This window comes from Mus caroli, chromosome 2, assembly GCF_900094665.2.
Source record: "Mus caroli chromosome 2, CAROLI_EIJ_v1.1, whole genome shotgun sequence".
Classification (NCBI taxonomy): Eukaryota; Metazoa; Chordata; class Mammalia; order Rodentia; family Muridae; genus Mus; species Mus caroli.
This window is the reverse complement of record NC_034571.1, coordinates 12,671,647-12,692,312: the sequence shown is the minus strand read 5'-3', so window position 1 is coordinate 12,692,312 and position 20,666 is coordinate 12,671,647. Positions and strand designations below refer to the sequence as shown.

General features: G+C 38.3%; 1 protein-coding gene across 1 annotated transcript in view; it reads right to left on the bottom strand.

Moving 5' to 3' along the window:
* The window catches only part of Malrd1 (MAM and LDL receptor class A domain containing 1), a 667,530-nt gene that overhangs the window by 124,276 nt on the left and 522,588 nt on the right, over positions 1-20,666 (bottom strand). Inside the window, exon 32 of the mRNA XM_021156265.1 lies at positions 15,169-15,370. Within this exon, the coding sequence (XP_021011924.1) occupies positions 15,169-15,370 (202 nt within the window). The remainder of the gene's footprint in view (positions 1-15,168; positions 15,371-20,666) is intronic.

Sequence of the window (20,666 nt, the reverse complement as noted above, 5' to 3'; positions counted from 1 at the left end):
CTCACTTTGTAGACCAGGCTGGCCTCGAACTCAGAAATCCGCCTGCCTCTGCCTCCCGAGTGCTGGGATTAAAGGCGTGCGCCACCACGCCCGGCTAGTACTCATCTCTTATAAAAAGCCTAAAGAAGGTAGTCTGGTTGTTATTTTGTTTCATAAATGTAACCGCTTACATATTACTGGCAAGACAGAATTTGTCTTTTATTTTCCCTGTAGACAATAGGAGACTGACATAAACTGCTGACAATGAGTAGGACATATTGGCCAGTGGTTTCTTTGTCTGGTGTTTAGCTTGTATCTTAGTGAGGAATAAAAAGATGGAGAGAAATGGAGAAATGAAGAAAACTGTGAAGTTTCCATAGGTTAGATCCAACATGGAATCTGAAAATGATCTGAGAACAGGTACCAAATAACATGAAAACATTTGCATAGTGACTAGTCATGCCAAGACAAGGATAAAGCCTACATAAAGACTGGAGAAAGCTTATAGAAGCACACATCTATATAACCTTAAATGCACTGATATATGTATGATATAAGCAGTAGTGAATGTACATTTGTGCATGTGCACATCTGTACATGAAACTGTAAAGTTATCTAGTGGGGACAGTTTATAGTGAAGAATGTGGCATTGGGTGATGAGTCTCATAAGCAAGGAGACTTCAGGCTGTGGAGGAGGCTTAGGTGACCTATTTTCAGAACCCTGTCTTTGTCCTGACACATACACAGATGGAAGACAAAAAAGAAAACAAGTGTTAAAGAAAGAGAATCCATTAAAAGTACCATCTCCAACCATTTGTGTTTTTAACATAGGCATTTACCACCAACATAGAGGATTTTCTTCTAAGATGACAATATACATAAGAATTATTCAGTCTTCAGAAACCCAAACTAATCTGAAACATATGTGAAGCTAATTCCTTGAGAATGCTAAGGAAAACCCACCTCCTAACATATCCCACAAACACAACTAGAAAGAATGTAGGCATAGGAAGTAATATGTGATGTTAGAAATAGTATGCAATTTCATTTGTACTTTGAGAGCCCCTCTTAGGAGTCAAATGCCTTCTATAGGGTATATCTGGTGTAGTGGCTATTCTACCACTAACATTCTACTAATATGATTTTTAAAAAATAAAGAAATAATAAAAAGTAATACATTTCATGGCAGATTTAAAAATATCAAGTACAACAAACCAAAACAAAATATACAAATCTGATGACTGTGATATCACTACTACCAGTGACCAGAGCATTTCCCAGATACAGCTATCTAAGTTAAAAGTTAAATGAATAATTAAAGAGATAATAAATAAAAAGACAAATAAACAATGATTAAGGAGATAAATGAATGAATACTTTAAAGTAGATTTTGGAGAATGAAATATAACTGCATAACTATTTAATAATCTCACTATTGTCATGCTAACTTTTGCTTTCTCAAAAGAAACAGAAGTGATTCATTAATATGGGTAGAATTATCTCATTCTATTAATTTACACATATTCTCAAGAATATTGTTAGTCAAAGAGGTGGCTCAGCAGAGAGATGTAAGCTACAGGACATGCAAGCCCAGACTTCCGGAACAACACTGAATCAGATGCTATAGCACACATGAAATAACAGTTACATACATGAAATACACCAGCAATAGCATACATGAAGAAACACAGGTAAAGTTTGCTGAATCTCTCTATATGGCATAAAAGACAGAGCTGCTTTTTTGTCAATTCTTTGAACATCTTTATGGTCAAATTTAGTCAATTCTTCCATCTCACACTTTTTTGGTTTGAGCAAGTTTATAATAACAAAAAAATATATAGATTCACATAGTCATTTTTAGTTGAGCCACGAAATTTTACTTTTCCATTTTCAACTATCTCTACAGAAACTCATCTTTTCTGAGTAAAATTGTCTTACACTGCAAAAAAGGGCATTCTGTATTTTGGACTTAGCCATCTGTTAAGGTCATTTGCTTTTCTTTCAGAAGAGAAATTTGCCCACAGAACAATGACTTTTCAGTGTTGTGGTGTTATGGTCTAATGTGGCTTCTTAATCAACAAACCTTTGCTTTGTAATCTCTGAATGCAAGCCAGACCCGAGGCAAGAGTTCTAGAAAATGAGAAAAATCATAATGAAAATATACAATATCCATCTATGAGAGTATACTAGACAAGATTCTTGCTGGTTGTGAAAGCCCTTTCAATCTCGTAGACATTACTGGCCTGTTAAGATTCAGGAGGCTGAGTGTGTCAAAATGAACACAGAAGTAAGAAAGGTTCTATAGTAGTTTTGTGGAGTGAAAAGGTTTATAATAATTCATTATTATTTCCATATGATAAATTGCTATACTAGGCTTTGAGATATATATTAGTATAGGCATTACATATGTTCTTGCATCTATCATGTATGTATGTATGTATGTGTGTGTGTGTATTTCCTTCAAAAATAGATGTTTATATGGTGGATAACATTGGTCATTTTATTTTTATTTTTATTTTTTTACATTGGAATACATTTTAATGTGAAAATTAAAAGTTTAAGTTCTTTCATAATGAATGCCTTTCAGTCAGTCTCCCATATATTGGTCATTTTAAAACATTCATCTTTAAGGGGAAGGCAGAGAGATTTCTGTGTGTTTTGCATTTTGAGTTCAGGCCTAGTCTGAGATCTTTATCACATTCAGGTGACAGACTGCAGCTTATGATGGGGTTGGCTTTTCCATGGTTGTCATTTGGATTTCTTTCCCTTATTTGACTGAATTATTTTCCTTCCTGATGCTCAGCAGGAAAGCAAGAACAAGTAATGTTCCATGGCAGGAGGCGTTCCCAAAAGAAGATGAGCAAAGGATGGAGGTGTGGCCCCTTGAACCTGCATGACTCTCACTTCTGATGAAAGTTGTTGGTTCTTGTTTTCTTATCTTCAAATCTAAGAAATCCATCTGAAAAGTAGAAAATGTCATCTAACAGACAGGAGGAGTGTATGACCCCACCCCCAATAGATTTAAAGTCTAATAATCTGCCATAATTCAATAAGTGAGTTAGGAGCAATAGGAAAGCCTTTTCTCTGAGCATATTGTGCATTCGTCACCATTCAGTTTAAAATGAGGCCCATTTATGAGTCACAACTGATGCAAACTTATAAAATTCAAAGCATTCAAATGGCTTTAAATAATTTTGTCTAAAATTGCTACCATATACATGTTCTCTTTACTGACTTGAACTTTATATGGTTTCCAATCAATCTTAAAGCAAAGTTCACTTGTTATAGTTTATATTGAAAAAAAATGGGTTAGTGACAAGAGGAGTATTTAAAAACAGCAAGACTAACATGCCAAACAACAAACAATGAATGTTTTAAACTGCACAGTAACACAGAAGGGAATTTCAAACTTAAAGATGGATATTCTAAAATGGAGTGCAGGTCCCTGTGGAGACAATTAAGGATATGTATTGAAGAAGCAAGATTTGGCTTTGCCGTTGATATCAAGGAAGGATTTTCATAAGATGAGATAAAGGGCATGGAGTTCTTACATTCAACAGGACTAAGGTTATGAAGATTGGAGCACATGGGGAAGTATTAGAAAAACAAGAATTCTACTTTGAAGGGATCATTTTTATATGGACACAGAGATAACAGAAGCTTTCTGTTAAAGCGTAAGAAACTAATTTAGTAGTTGGCTGGGAATCTTTCAGTATTTTTTGTCTAGTGTATATTATATTAATTTATATACTTGACTGCTTTTGTTAGCACCAGGTGCATCCCTTGGCAGCTAGAATCATCCTTAGACCCAGCTCTCAGACCCAGGGACGAATCATGTCATCTCTATGTGACAATGCTGCCCCTGCTTCCATTGCCATGGCACTGACTGCATGTCCCTTTCTGCATGCCTTACACACATGAATGTGTGAAAATCTGAATTTTGGGATGAATTTTATAAATTTTTTATGTTTAACCACAGTCATTGAGAGACATTATTCTATTAATACCTGCCATCCAACTTACATGCAGGGCAGAAAGTAGTAGATTTGGTACAATATTGATTGAGTAAAGACAGACAAAAATTATAAGTTTTCAGGTAATGAGAAATTTCCTTTATCAAATTGCAATGACATTTCCTTTACCCATCTTCTCTGAACCCCATCTTCTGATGCCATTCTTTGTGGCCTTCTTCTGTGTCTCTATTCATATGCATAGAATGACAAGAGTTGCAAGTTATTTACAAACTAGTTGTTTAATTTACAGAATTCTAAACCATAGACTAAAGATATGTAATGATTGTCCCCAAATTACAGGTATTGAGAGCCACAATTGTAATTTAGATTCAGGTCATAAAATTTTGAGTAGAGTCATCTCTTTCTGTAACTCAGTAGACACAGACATAGAATGGGACATTTTATACATCCTGTCCCTGCTCTTTCTAAGAAAGGTAGCGAGAGCAGAGCCAAAGGAAGTGTTCTGGGAGGTGGTGAGGGAGGTTGCATGTACGTTCAGGTGTTGCTGGCACTTTTCATTTTTCTTCTCATTCGGTATACTTGTCTATTTATACAGCTTATTTACTGACTTCCTGATGATTAATAATAATAAAACTGAATGAATCTAACTGACCTTTGCCTTTAAATAACTTAAATGTTTATCTTACAATTGAGCTGGAATTATTCCTTGGGCTTGATATATAGGACCATAGACAGGAAACAAGAATGTGCCTTCCATTCAGGGCTAGGAAGAAAGTGATTTTTTCAGCAGTGATAATATAAAACTAAGACCAAACAGAGCAACACCACAAGATTTCTTAGCTTCCCATCATCCTGAATTCTTCCTAATTTTCTTATCTTGTTGATACCTTGCTAGTTACTGACCATTTATATTTAGTAAGTCAAGATAAAAGGGATACCCTTGGCTAATATTTTTTTTTTCTTTTGAATCTGTCTTAGGTATCTGAAGGTCTATATTCTTTCCATTAATAAAAACAAGCTAGATAAAAATAAAGTGTCCATGTTAGTCACCAAAAAGATCTTTCTAAGCTTTTGGAAGCCATCAGCAAAGCTTGATGCCTACAGTGTTTATTTAGTAGACAGAACATCAGATAGCATATTCTGACCAAGATATCAATCAGTGGATGACTAGATATGTAGAGTCACATGAAAATTATTCCCTGGCTAAGAATACATTTTTCATTTGCCAAATGAAATAGTTGGCAAATGTTCAGGAAAGACAGTGTTAAGTCCTGACTGTGTTCCTTCCACAGATGAGAAAAATCAAGCCAAATGGGCAGTAATTGGTGCACTGAAGATTTGAACCTACTACTTGATTTTAACATGTGCCTCAATGGAAGCTAGTTGTAGTGGATTCGTAATGTGGTATACCAAAGTATCAACATTTGCATAACTTAAATAACAGATATTGCGTAGTATGATGGCACAGATCTCTAATTAGAATATTTGAGAGGCTTGGGAAGAAAGATCTTGAATTCTAGGCCCTCTAAGGCTCCATGTAAAACTCTGTCAAAAACAAAATCAACAAAAATCCATTGATGTTTATTTTACAATAGTTATAGAAGGCAGGTGATTGAGTTCAAGGCCTTGTTAGAGGTAGATTACCTTTGAAGGCTCCATAGAAGAAGCTGGTCTGTTCCTTTTTCTTAGATACTTGTTTTGCTAAGTATCCAGGTAATTTATAGCACATGGATTATTTTCAAGCTCTGCTTATTGCAGCATATGGAATTATATGTCTGTTTCAGTGTGATATTTCTTATAAGGACATGGGCCACATTAGTTTAAAGGGTCTCTTCTACTCCAGTTTGATAATACACAAAGGTTCATTTTATCTGCAAAACCCTCAATTCTAAATAAAGTTGCAATCTGAGGTTCTGAGAAGGACATGGAATTGAGGTGTTCCAGTTTTAGTCTGAGTTTGCTGTAATGAAAAACAAACAAAACACAAAAACAAAACAAAACACTAAGCAAAACCAACTGGGTGGGGAGGGCTTATTAACTTCCTTCCAGGGCACGACTCCTCATTGAGAGAAGTCAGAACTGTAAGTCAAGGCAGGAACCTGAGGCAGAACCTATGGAGAAACACTACATTCTGCTTCACTGGCTTGGTTTCTTCTACAACCTAGGACCACTTCCTGAGAGACGGTACGTTGGGAAAGTCAACTGTGCCATGGAACATCAATTAGTAATCCAGACTGTCCTTTATAGACATGCTGTAGATCTATACAATCGCTTCAGTGGTATCTTCAAAGGGAGCTTGCCTTTAAGAAGGCCTTGAACTCAAATGCCTGGCCTCTGTAGTTATTGGAAAATAAAGATCTATGGATTTTTATTGATTTTGTTTTTGACAGGGTGTCACAGAGGAGTCCGAGCAGGCCTCGAAGTTACAATCTTCTGGCATTGGTTCTCATATGTTCTGACTACAGGTATATGACATCATACTATGCAATTAAGCCTTTTTTACTTAGAGTATCCCGGGCTATGTCACACTGACAATTGAGGCTAAACAGCGCTTGTAGGAAGACATTCTTCAACCCAGCAGAATAGTGAACTCCTGTGGAGAAACTTGTGCTTAACTTGTATTTAACTTGATGTCTGCCTGCTCATCTGTCTAGTCACAAATATATATATATATATATATATATATATATATATATATATATCATAAGTGGGTTGAGATTACCCACTGTTCATAGCATGTGATAACCCACTGTTTAATACCATACAACTTCTCCCACTAATTTGGAAACATTGGCATCCTTACAACTTCGTAAAATGTCTCTTCATCACTGAGAAAAAAAAAATCAGATCTTCCTTTTTTTTAAAGGAGGGAAAAGAAAAACAGAAACCACGCCCCAGTGCAGGAAACTCTTATAAAGAAACCATATTCTATGATTGATTCAGAATCTGGAGGGTTTGTTACATGTCAGCAGAAAATTATCTAGGTTAATGTCACACCTTATCTGACTTTTGTCCAGACTGTGCCAACTTGGATATGGTCGACAAAGCAAGCAGTCTAGACTTCAGAAAAGTTAAATATTATTTTTGCCACTTTGGGAGTGTTGAGCATTTAATCAATATTGGAAGAAACTATGGAAATTTCTATCTTCCACTTCATATAGCAAACACTCATTGCAAAGGCCCCATATTATGAGGATATTTGCATTTTATATCTATATTTCAGTGGAAACCTATGTCCTAATCTCAGGATTTCTAGTCAATAAAATTTAATTTCAAAAGGAATTTACTAAAAATTGTCACTTTTTAAATGTTTCAAAAACACTCTTCCTATACTCAGGAGAACTGAACTGAATCAGGTAGACACTTTTCCTTTCTTGCCTTTTCTGTCTCTCTTCCGTTACTTCTTTTCCCCTTTCCCTCTGTTTTGTATTCCTCTTTGTTTCTTTATGCTATCTGTTGATGTTAAATGTAACAGGCATGCACCACTGGCCCTGGTAGGAAGAAAATTTTATTTACTCAATACCAGCTGCTGCTGAGTTGTTTTAGTAAATGTTTCTCGGGTATTTAAAATTCCTGTTCTCTTCTTGAAAGACTTAAAGTTCTGTCTGAGTTTGTTGGCTCCTTTCTGAAATTTTAACACAACCGGAGGAATGCTACTGAACAAGACCTACTCACTCACGATGACCTATTCTTATATACCATAAGTATTTCTGCCACATGGTGATAAAAGAACCAAATCACTGAAAATAAAAGAATAGATCATCCACATGGCTTAATATATCTAACTTTTCCCTGGAGAGAAAAGAGCTGGGGAAGAATCATACTTTATATTTTGCAAAGTTTCAGAAAGCTGGATTGTTATTGTTTGAACTAACAACTAGAAAGCATGACTCAAAATAATGAAAGTAACTCCATTTATGCCACAGCCTCTTGAAATACAGGTCCAGTAAATAATTTCATTTGGTGAAAGATTAAAACAATGATGTAAAGCTTGCAATAGAGATCAGAGATTTAAAAACAAAATAGACAAACAAGCAAAAATCCCTTGTCTACTATATACAAGGTCCTGGGTGTAATCCTTAGCAACACACACACACACACACACACACATACACACACACACACACACACATACACACACACACACATACACACACACACACACACATACACACACACACACATTGTAATAAAAATAAATAAAGCAATGATCTTCTAACATATACCTTCCTTTTTATATAAATTTTTCCTCAACTAGAAATAACATTGTTCAAGTCGATACACTATAAAAAAAAACAGCAAAAAAAGTATTATTCATACTTCTTTTTATCAGAGTCATATATTATTTTGTGTACTCTTTCAGACACCACCGATAGTATCTGCAGTTTATTAATATAGTTTCATATTTTCTTTGTCACTTTCTATAATTACTAAAAGCAAAATAGCCTCCCATTTCTTGTGTCTTTATTGGTTATGTCCTTCACATTCACCAACATATTATGAATATTTTCTTCCACAATTTAGTTTGCAATAGATAAGCCATCCATTAAATATCTCACTAAAATTTTTATAATAGTACCAAAATCACATGAAAGGATATTTGTAACAGCACTAAAAGAACAACTTTACTTTAAAGCCTTTAACCTATAATGCTAGTATTACAATGTATATTACATTTATGTTTATTTCAAATGTGATTTATTTTGTCCATGTCTTCTCCACAGCTCTTCAAATGAAGCTGTTTTAGATTTACCAGGTAATCCTAGAGAATCTCTCGCACATCCCTAACAGATTTGACAACTGGTCCTTCAGAATTGCTAGATCATTTTCTTACTTTCTAAGCTATCAAACAAAATCAACAATGAATCTCTACGCCACAACACTATGGAATTGGGTATATGAATGGGATTGGAGAGGAACACAGTAATGCATAAGGTGACAGAGAAGACATCCAAAGCATCGAAGCACTGGTATTAGTTGTTTATAAGGGTCTCAATAGTATGTACATTCCATAATATATTTACAAAGAATCATCAGTCCATCAGAATAATCAGGGTGTTCATACACTATTCCAATAAATACTTTTATTTAGGGGAACTATTGAATAATATTTTCTGTTATTTCTGGATAATAGAAGTTTTCAGGCTGAATCTCCTAGTTTCTTCATTAAGATCAAGATATGAATTATATAAGCTCCTTAAATTCCTGAAGATACCAAAATCAGTGTAAGCCACACACACATGAACACATATGTATATATATATATATATATATATATATATATATACACATATATGTATATACATACATATATACATACACATATGCACAAGCACAAACTCATGCATCTTCCAGTCATTCTTAGCTCTTTACTTTACGAGTAAGATGCCAGAGAACATGTAGATGTTATAGGTGCTAGAAAATATTGAGAAAGGAAATAATCAGGGTTATACATTTACTTTTGAATGACAAGAGATCTTTGGAAAAAGAATGATAAGAAAAAAGAATTCACATTTGGAAATGAAAATAAGAAAATTGAAAGCATTTCTTATAGAACAGTTCTGTTTCTTACACAAATGCTACAAGAACATCTGTAGAATGCAAAAAGCCAGACACAAAAAAGACTAACTCAAAGACTGCTTCAGAGATGCAGGCCCTGGGAACAGGGGGCCATATGCCCTAAAGTACTCAGCTATTGTAGTAGGCAAACACTTTCTGTGGTCCTAATCTGCATGCTCAGGAGCATTTTTTGACAATCACATTGTTATACATCTAATTTTGAAAAAAAGATACAGCCACTGTGACAGATCATGGAACTAAATAGTAATGTGTATTCTGTTGTTAAAAAATTCAAATAGGCCCAACAAGCAGCTTGAAAGAGTCAGATGCAGATACTAACACCCTGTGGGACCTTGCAAGGCAGTCTGGCTTTTGGTTGAGCCAGGTTGAAACCCTGGAGACTGAACAGATTAATCTACAAGAGATGGAAGTCCCAGACACTAGGTTCCTGACACAAGGTCAGATGTTGTTAAAAATGGGGTCCTGCACCTGGCCTGCCACAGGGCTAGGGCCACTCATGGAGACAGACACTCATGGAGAGAAGTTTGACTGTGCCTATTCCACAAGCTCTGCCTGACAGGCATAGGCCCACAGGACCCTGCTTCTGAGGGTGGGGAAGGCACAGTCTGAGGTCCCCATGGACCTGCCAGGAGCCAGTTCGGGGGGACTCGGCCCATACAGAGGCTGAAATCAGGAGGTTCTCACTCTTGGGCACTGCAGAAGCTGCTGGATACCACAGAAGAACTGAAAACAGAGGTGGGCCCCCGGGTGGACTCTAGCCCAGGGCCAAAGGGAAACAGACAGAGAGGAGAGAGCTCCAGCAGGATACTATGGGGAGGAAAATCCTGGGCTTGCTTGACTGCAGTTTGGGTTGGTGGAAGCCATGTCTGGGAATACAGAGAAGCCTCCAGCTGGAGGTGTGGCTCTTTAGAGGGAGACCTGCTCCATTGCTTCAGCATAGTGGATCCCTATAAGAAGAGGCAGTCTATGGTTTTAAGGCATTTATTGAAGAAAGGCAGAGGGAGAAGAGTACAGAAGTAGAGGCCCTGTCATGACCACATGGAGAGAGGGGGCAAGCAGGAAGCAAAAGTAGGAGAAACAAGAGAGGAAGAGAGGAAGGAGGAGGCAAACAGCACCTTTCATAGTGGGTGGGCCTACCTGGCTGTTGCCAGGTAACTGTGGGGAGGAGCACACCTGACTGTTGCCAGGTAACTGTGGGAGTGGAGTCCAGACAGCTTACATGACTGATGGCCACAGAATTTATGGATCTGGGTCCTCCTGTCAGGAGCCTAGTGTCTGGGAGCATGGCAAACAGGCCTTCTGTCCCATGTAGATTAATCTGCTGGGTCTCCATCAGTTTTAAACAGCATTTGGTTAATCTAGATAGACATCGTGTTTTCCTTACTATCATATAACTTCCTCTAAGTTCAGTAGCCATTTGACTTTGGCAAGAGAGTTCAACTGTAGCTGGAAGTTCCCAAGTTCTCTGTGGGGATCAGTGTATGTCTCTTGGTCTCAGTGTGTATCTTGGGAGTCTTCAGTCGGACGAGGTGTCTGGAGGAAGGCAGCTTTGTTGTCTGCACTTCTCAGGAGATGGCACTTTCTCGGCTGGATCTATAGCAGCAGGCACTATCCTTTTCTTTTGTCGGGATAAACCTGTAGGGTAATTACAACAGCAGAGCAGAACCCCAGGAAGGAGATGTCTGCATGGAGTGGATAGCAAGCTTTAAGCCTGCAATGGTCTGCTTGGGACCACATCACTGTCTGCTGTCATGATCCTAGAAAAGCAAGGGTGTTTGAGTAATTTAGTCCTGGAAGACATCTTTTAAGTCTGCTTTGGATGGCTGAGGAAGAAAATATGTTAATTATGCATCCAGGATAGGCAGTAACAGTTTGTAAAAAGGAAAGTGGTTGTTAATTAAAAATTGAATAATGGTACTCAGCATAGTTGATTTGACCTGTGGAAGTAGATTAGATGACTTTTGAACCTTAATCGAAATCTTAAACAAGTTGAAATTTTTTAGACATGCACAAATGCTAGGTAGAAAATAAATATTTAAATAAAGAAGCAAGAAAATTTTGGTTTGAAAAGCACTAACATTGTTTCAGGTGTTCCTGTTAGGAAGATCAAGCATTTAAATGAAGCCTGAAAATCTTTGATGGAAGGGCCTCAGGTGCGGTTTTTCTATGGCGGGCTTAGGAGGAGGGGGGAGGGGCCTGCTTTGCCAAGAGGTGGTTGTGTGCTCTAGTAAACAGCTTCCTGTTTTCCCTATTTGGTTTTTACTTGGAAAGCAGAAGGAGATGAAAGGCCAATCTTGAAGAAAAGCTCAAAGGAATAAGCATAGATAGCAGTCAGGTACAGAAGGAGTGAGAGGCTTTCTAGTCAAAGCTGCAGCAACCCCTTGGCCAGTGTGAGAAGGTCAATCTAGCCTTCAGGGGCCTCAGTTGGCTGGCAGGCTAAGGAAGCAGAGCTCAGGGCAGGCACTGCCATCTGAAAAGTAGCTCCATAGGAGCCCTGCTTCCGGGCAGAGGGGGCTGGGGTGGGTAGAGAGTAGAGGCTACACCAGAAGTAGAGCAAGCTAAGTCTAAAATGAGATTTGGAGACTGTAGCTAAGAGTCAAAAGGAGGAGGGGGTGAAGAAGCTGGCCAGGAACACCTAGAAGAAGAGAGACAGAGAGAGAGAGAGAGAGAGAGAGAGAGAGAGAGAGAGAGACAGAGAGACAGAGAGAGAGACAGAGACAGAGAGAGACAGAGACAGAGAGACAGAAAGAGAGACAGAGACAGAGAGAGAGAGACAGAGAGAGAGACAGAGAGAGAGACAGAGATAGGGAGAGAGAGAGAGACAGGGAGAGAGAGAGACAGAGACAGAGAGAGATAGATCAGAGTAAGGGCTAGTATTTTGAACTAGGTCAGGTTACTCATGGTCTTGGGCAATCTGGAGTTCCGATTTGGATCTCTGTGTGTGTGGGTCCCCAGCTGAGGGTATGCCTTAGCTGTTTCTGCCCCATGTTGGTCACCGGATGTGGGCCTGCGTACAGGAGGCTTTCCATGGAGTTCTCTGACCTGGTAAGAGCTCCAGCAGAGGGGAGAGGGTGCAAGCAGGGAGGGGAAGTTGTTTCCAACACTCTGCTGCTGCAGTTGGCTCCACCTATCTCTCCACAGTGCCATCTCAGTTACTCCACACAGCCCAGCACTGAGTCAGGTCGGGTTGGGCTGATGAGAGCCTGACTAGCCAGTGAGGAGTGTGGCAGACCTCTTCCCAAGTGTTACAGCTCTTAGGACAGAAGTTCTGGACAATGGAGTAGTTCTCACACACCTTTAATCTGGTACTTTTGGGGTAGGTAAAGGTTTGATAACAGGTACTTCTCATTGGCTTTGTCTGAGAGCTTTTTGGAAACCGTATTTGCATGTGTTAGGGCTTGGTGCTGCTCCTACATGACTGAGCCACACACCTCTCTGGGGGGAGGGGGTTATGGGAGGCTAAAGCTGAAACAGGAGCCAGGGACTCAAGGGGCGTGGTCAAACACCTGCTGTCCCTCATAGGGAGAAGCCACCTACCCGTTCACTGGGGTACAAGTTCTGTGCTCAACCAGGGACCAGTCTGTCAGTGCACAGCTCACTGCCCCACAACACCCAAGCAATGGATAGAACCCAGGGAACCCCTGTGGTTGAGTTGGGGAAAGCTGGAAGAAGCTGAGGAGGAGGGTGGCCCCATGGGAAGACCAGAAGTCTCAACTGACCTGGACTCCTGAGATCTCTCAGACTCTGAGCCACCAAACATATAGCATATATTAGCTGATATGAGGCCACTGACACATATACAGCAGATGACTGTCTGGTCTAGCCCCAGTGAGAGAAGATATACCTAACCCTGGAGAGACTTAGGTCCCGGGATGTTGGGAGTTCTGGTGAAGTGGGAGTGGGGAGATGGAAACATCCTCTTGGAGAATGGGAAGGAGGTATGGGGTGAAGAACAGTCAGAGGGTGGGATGGGAGGCAGATAATGACTGTACTGTAAAGAAGGATTGAATAATAATAATAATAATAAATAAAATAATAATAATAATAAATGCTCATTCATTGTAAACTATTTAATGAAGGGAGTTAACCCTCAGTGTAAATTAACAAAGTTGACCAAGCCACAAAGACTACAACTAGTTGAACTGTGGGATTTTGAGATGATTGAGAGTATCCAAGGAATCCATGTGATAAAGTTTACTCCTCAAAACGGCAGTATCAGGGATTGTACCGGAACTTTCAAGAGTAGAATCTAAAGGAAAATCCTTTCATTACTGAGAATGTTGCTATCAGAAGGGCTTAGGCAGTTTATTATATTGGCAATTCTTCGAAGGTGATGACTAGAAACAAGACTGACAGCCCCCCTCTGTCTCCAGGCTGAAGATGTGATCGGTTTCTTTAACATGCACCCCTGCCGTCGCTATGAGTTAGAGTCTGTGCTATAACTGTCCAAAATGTGAACTTCCAGAATTATAAGCTAAATAATACTCCTTTCTATATAAAGTTAAAAATTGAAAATATATCTACTAATAAAATATAAGCAAAGTCATTTAACAATGTTGATGGAAGTTATGATTGAGGGAGTTTTAATGTTTTACCTATGTTGTTTAAATGGGAAGGTATAATTGTTCAGGAGTTAGCTCAAAGGTTAAGACCATGATATTTTTATTGTGTATTTTCATGTACATGTCATGTGAATGTATGCATATGTATGCATATTTGTATGTATGTGAGGATGTAGAGGGAGGCATCCCATGTGTACCTACAAACTACCAGGTAGTTGATGTCAAAACTACCAGAGGTTGATGTTAAATCTCATACTATACTGCTTTTCTATCTTATACAATGAGGTAGAACTCCTGCTTCCTCAATAACAGAACTCAAACCTTAACATCACCAATATGTCTAATTTTGCTTGTCAGCTTTTATCTGAGGATTCCCTGCCTCTGCTTCCTAGACTAGAATTGCAGGGAGATTACTATGCCCCCTTGTGTTTGCATGGGTCCATCCAGTCCCTCCAGTCTTCATGCTTGTGCAACAAGCTTTTAAGCACAGAGGCATCATCATTGCCAAAGATCACGTTGTATAAAAGGACATGACTCCTGTCTAATAAGAATTGAAGATTTACAAGAGAACAGATAGCCCCACTTAACTGGAGACATCATAAATAGAAGAGATTCAGGTATTGGTTAAAAGGGCTCCTGGCTGGGTTTATAATTTCTTGTTGAAATACAGGGGCTATTCTAGATTGTTTGGGGAAATAAGAAGAAGGAAGCAGCCAGAGGAAGGAAAAGACTGACACAACATGGGTAGAAAAGGGAGTTGGGAGAACGACAGGTACCTTGGTTTTAGGCAGTTCAGGTAAAGATGGAATAGGAAGTTATGCAGTAAAGCGCTATCAGTGGAAACATGTTTCCTTAGCCTTTAGTGCGGTGTTAGTTTGCTGCCCAAAAGACATGAAAATTTATGGCAAAGTTCATGGGCAGAGAAACTACCTCAATATATGCACACATATATATTCATCACTTAAGAATAGGACTTGATTGAGAAATAAATGCAATTCCCCTGAATCTCACAATTACTGTATATTTTGGTATAAAACTCATGTTTATTCCTAGTTTCTAAAGGAATCACTTACCTCCAGATGCACACGTTGGTGTGAAAGTGATGTCATCAAGAGCAATAAAGATGTCCTCCTTTCCACCCAAGTCAGCCTCGAATGCAACCTTGAAGGGACTGTTACTAGAAAGAGGTACATGCGCATAGGTCCAACCAGTGTTTTTGTTTCGGATCATGGACCACATCAGGATGTTTAGTCCTGATTCCTCAATAAGATATACCTAAAATTATAACCAGAGAAAACGATTGTTTATGGTTGGGTGTTAGAGGTATTTATGAGGGTCCTCAAGATTGATTTGAATTACTCAAGACATTTAAGAGATCAGAGTAATATACATAAATCTTTAACAAAAGAAAAATCTTCTCAGATTAATCATATCAATATTCCACATTAAAGGTAAGAGCAAAAGGACTGCCACATGTAATGCATTTTCATTATAATGCTAACATTAAGGTTTTTGACAGATCATCTACATAGTACTTATTTACAAAAAGAAATTTTAATGATATCTCTAAAAGGGCAATATAAGTATGAGTATGTACGTTTATATTGCAGAGCAGTGGGCTGCTTTAACAACAGTCATTCACTCAGGATGCATAGGTAAAGGCAGAGGCAAACTGCTTAGCTTTTTCTGGCCTCCTCTGATGTAGCTTCCAGAGGCTTTATAATCCTGCAGTGTTGAAAGCAAGCATCTTCACTGACTTGGATTCCCTGAGTGGCCATCTGAGGATATCAAAACCTCTGCCTAGTCATTAAATATTTATCTCATTAAAAGTGTAGGGGATGCATGTGTGAGAAGGCTGTGTGACTTGTCTTAGCCCCCAGCAGTTCTCAGTGGTTCTGTGTTTTAATCATCCATGGACAGGTCACAGTAGAGGACTGAGTTTCAGTTAATCCATAGAAGTGCATCACTTAACATAGTTTAAATTAAGAAGATACTCAAATCTTATTTAACAAAAGCAAAACACCAAGAATAGCAAACATATAGATTTCTATTGGAAATAAGAGGTTAATAGAGGTTAACCTAAGTTAATAAAATATAAAACTAACAGTGATGCTGTCAATATTAATGAAAGTTTAATAATTTTATTAATTTTAATGATGTGAATAATTTATGTTTGCTGAGCTTCAACTGGTATATGGATATAAGGTAGGACTGCTAACTGCCATCTGAACTCTGCAGTTGCAGAAATAGAGCTCAAACAATTTAAAATGTACAAAGCTGCAAAGCATCATGTTAGGGCTAACACACAAGGGGCTTGGGAATCACCATCCCACTCTTCACAAAGAAAAATGAGCAATTCTTCCCAGATCCTGGGTCCTGGGAGACACAAAGAAAAACAAGGAGGAGGGAGAGAGACAGGATAACAAAGTATGGGAACAGAACTGAAGCAAAGATACAACCTGAGAATCTGAGAAACAGTCATGAATGACACATCCTAGGACCTAGTCTCTTTCAGACATTAAACTTTAATTTCAAGAACCTGAGATTTGAGACTAGGAGTTGTGTTAATGGCAAAACCACTTATTTGAAAGCCTGACTTCCATCTTTTGTGGAGTGCACAATGTAAGGAATATCTGATTCCCAAAATTTGTTCTTTGACTAACACACTATGAAGTCGAAGAAATGTGCTTATAACATGTGTACGCATGCAAGCACACACACACACACACACACACACACATACACACACACACTCCACATGGGCATGTGCATCAATAAGAATAAAATAATAATATGAGAAACAAACTGAATATAAACCTAGAGATTTACAGAAAATCTCTGTTAACTACAAACAGATGGGATTTTTGTGTAACAGCAGGAGGCTATGCCTGAACAAAGGCGCTATTTAAGATATTTCTCTGGAAACCCAAAGATAACACATACCCACCCAGAGTAAGCACTAAACAGAGTAATCTCTGGTCATAAAACCTTATACTAAAGGGCTATCTATGTACCAGTCGTGGAACTGTACACAACAAGCTGTCAACAGCAACAGTACACTTGCATGATTTATAACAAGGCAAAACACAGTATAGTTTGAAGAAATGGAACAAACCTCAGGAATTTTAGCAGCATCAGCCATCAAGAATAGATGTATTATATCAGATGAAAATTCCAATAATGACACAAAGAGACGGATTAAAAATAAATAGTATAACAGGGATGAATTACATCCTTGATGGATTTGATAGACAAAACACATAGAAGGAAGAATTGAGGAACATGAAATAAGTAAGTAAATACTTCAAAACATGATGTAGAACAACCCCCACCCGTTAAAACAGTAATAGTACAGCAGGCTACCTGAGGTCGGTGTGCTGACTACAAGTTCTTCTCTAATGAATGAGAGCAAATAACAGATGCCAGATCCCTGAGAATATGCAGTAAAAAGAGGGCAGCATAAGTGTTTATCATACCTAGACGTTAGCACTCAGAGATGGGAGGAAAGAGACAAAGAGAAAAAGTGTGTAGAAGCCTTATTGGGAAACTATCCCTCAGTTAAAGATGAGGAAGCAGAAGAGAACAACGGACCTGTTTTTCAGAGACTATGCAAGTCAAAGTGTGCTGTGACATACAGTATGAAGTATTTTCAAATTCTAAAAGAAAAAAATTCTACTTAAAATTCTTTATTAAGAAAATTACTCATCAGCATAATAAAGCTTTCCTTTTAAAAAATTATTTATTATATATAGTGTTCTGCTTGCATTAATGCAAGCCAGGAGAGGCACCAGACCTCATTACAGATGGTTGTGAACCACCATGTTGCTGGGAATTGAATTCAAGACTTCTGGAAGAGCAGACAGTACTTTTAACCCCTGAGCCATCTCTCCATCTCTCCAGCCCTTTCAGAGATATCTCTCCTGCCCAATAAATCTTTTTTTATTTGCTAAAATATTAGAAAAAAATCTCTGTAGACATAACTTGCAAATAAATTCAGGAGGTTTTCTTTTTGTTTTTTCAGACAAATGTGAAATAGTACAAGCCAAAATATTAAATTGATGTAAAGAATATTACATTAGGAACAAATTTTAAATCTTGAATTGTTTTTTGTTGTTGTTGTTGTTGTTGTTGTGCCTCTTAAGCTATTCTTTCAGCTAATTTGAAGTAAATAATAATGAGACTATTCTTGGTGCTTTAGCTTTTGGATGTGAGAAATCAATGATTGTTACAAAGTAAAGATAGGGGAAGTTGAGAGTCTTCTATTCTAAAGGACTTGAATTACCAAGGAAACTATACAGAATTATTCACAACTGACCTTGCATTAGTTACAAGTGCATAATGACAACTCATGAGAAAGACTAAATATAGTTTAAAAAGCAGAACCACTGATGGACTAAGAGAGCAGTGTTTCTTGTTTTCTTTCTTCCCTTTTTAAATTATTTTATTTATTTACATTTCAAATGTTGTCCCCTTTCCCAGTTCCCATTCCATGAGCCACCCTACTCCCTCCCCTTCCAATCTAAGAGAGTGTTCCCCTGTCCATCCATCCACTCCCATCTACCCCTGCAGCATTCCCCTTCTCTGGGGAATCAGTCCTCTACAGGACCAAGCACATCCCTTCCCACTGAGGCCGGACAAGGCAGTCCTCTACTACATCTGTAGCAGGGGCCACTGACCAGCTCAGGTATGGAGAGCAGAGGATTCAATCTAGTAAACCACTGAAGTAAGCCATAACTGAAACATAAGGGCAGGGGTGAAGTAAACAGCGACTATGATAGCTATTGCTTTAAGTATCAATGCCTGCTTTAAACTCAAATATACCAACTGAAAATTTCAGAGCCAAGGGAAAATTAAGATTCAAGTAAGTGTTGCTTCAAAGCAACCCCAGCTAGATATCAGGAGATAGATGGATGAAAACTAATGGGATAAAGAGAGATATGCAATGACAGGGAGAATACCCATTGAAAGAAATGTAGAAAGTTATATCAACATTGAGTAAAACTGATTTCAGAGACAAGAGAATTAACAAGGATAATGATGTCATTGCTACAGACATTCAATTTTGTGTCCTTCCTCTACCAAACAACAACAATAACAAACCCCAAAGAAACAAAACAAACAAACAAGCACACTGTTGAAAACCCAAGGTGATGTTATTAAAATTTGTAACCTTTGGGAAGTGATGAGGTCTGGGGGACTGCCCTCAGTCTGATTATTACCTGATTAATTGAAGACTGAGGGAAAATTTATGAGTTGATCTCATTAAAAACAGACTAGAAAGAATTTTTTTACACTTGCAATTCCTTTGTTCTAAATATTTTTGATATTGTGGTGCTAGTAAGTTGAGACAGAATTATATCATATAAGTTTATTAAATGGCATACTAATTCTTAATGTATGTGTTCCTAATGACAGAGTATCAGATACTTGAAGCAAAAGTTCCAGATCTACAAGGAGAAAAATCAGTGACCCTATTATTACAACTGAAGACTTCAAACTTCCTTTTCCAGTGATTGACAGAAGAGAGGGGAACAAAGCATTCAGGATATGTTTGAAGAGAAAAGCATCAATCATCTGTGTCTCATTTACATTTATACAAGGCTTCATCCTGTAACAGAGGAAAGCTCAGTCTGCCCAAGCTTACATATAACAATCACTGAAATTGATGCCATTCTGGAAAACAGAACACACTGTAGCCAATTCAAATGAATGGATGTGATATTGCTCTCAGACCACAGTGAAATTAAAATAGAAGTTCATAATGAGAAGATAACACGTGGGCCACAGAAGTTTCGGAAGACACTAAACGATGTTTCAAAATAACTCAAAGCAGCCTTCAGTATTTAGAGGACAAAGTAGAGATGTGTGTGAGTATGTGTGTGTGCACACGCAAGATGACCCATGGCAGCAGTGGGGACCAGGTTTTTTTTTTAATAATGAAGGAAATTAGGGATAAGTCTAGATACCATGTTTGATAATCTGGATTTAATGAATGGGGCAATTCTTTGAAATACACATATATCAGAATTCAGCAGAGAAAAATTAATAATCAAAATAAGTATTTACAGACAAATAATTTTTTAAATTAGGTATTTATTTCATTTACATTTCCAATGCTATCCCAAAAGTCCTCCACACCCTCCCCCACCCACTCCCACTTCTTGGCCCTGGCATTCCCCCATACTGAGGCATATAAAGTTTGCATGACCAATGGGCTTCTCTTTCTACTGATGGCCGACTAGGCTACCTTCTGATACATATGCAGCTAAAAACATGAGCTACAGGGGGTACTGGTTAGTTCATATTGCTGTTCCACTTATAGGGTTGGAGATCTCCCCAGCTCTTTGGGTACTTTCTCTAGTCCTCCATAGGGGGCCCTGTGATCCATCCAATAGCTAACTGTGAGCATCCACTTCTGTGTTTGCTAGGCCCCAGCATAGTCTCACAAGAGACAGCTATATCTGGGTCCTTACAGCAAAATCTTGCTAGTGTATGCAATGGTGTCAGCATTTTGAGGCTGATTATGGGATGGATCCCCGGGTATGGCAGTCTGTAGATGGTCCATCCTTTC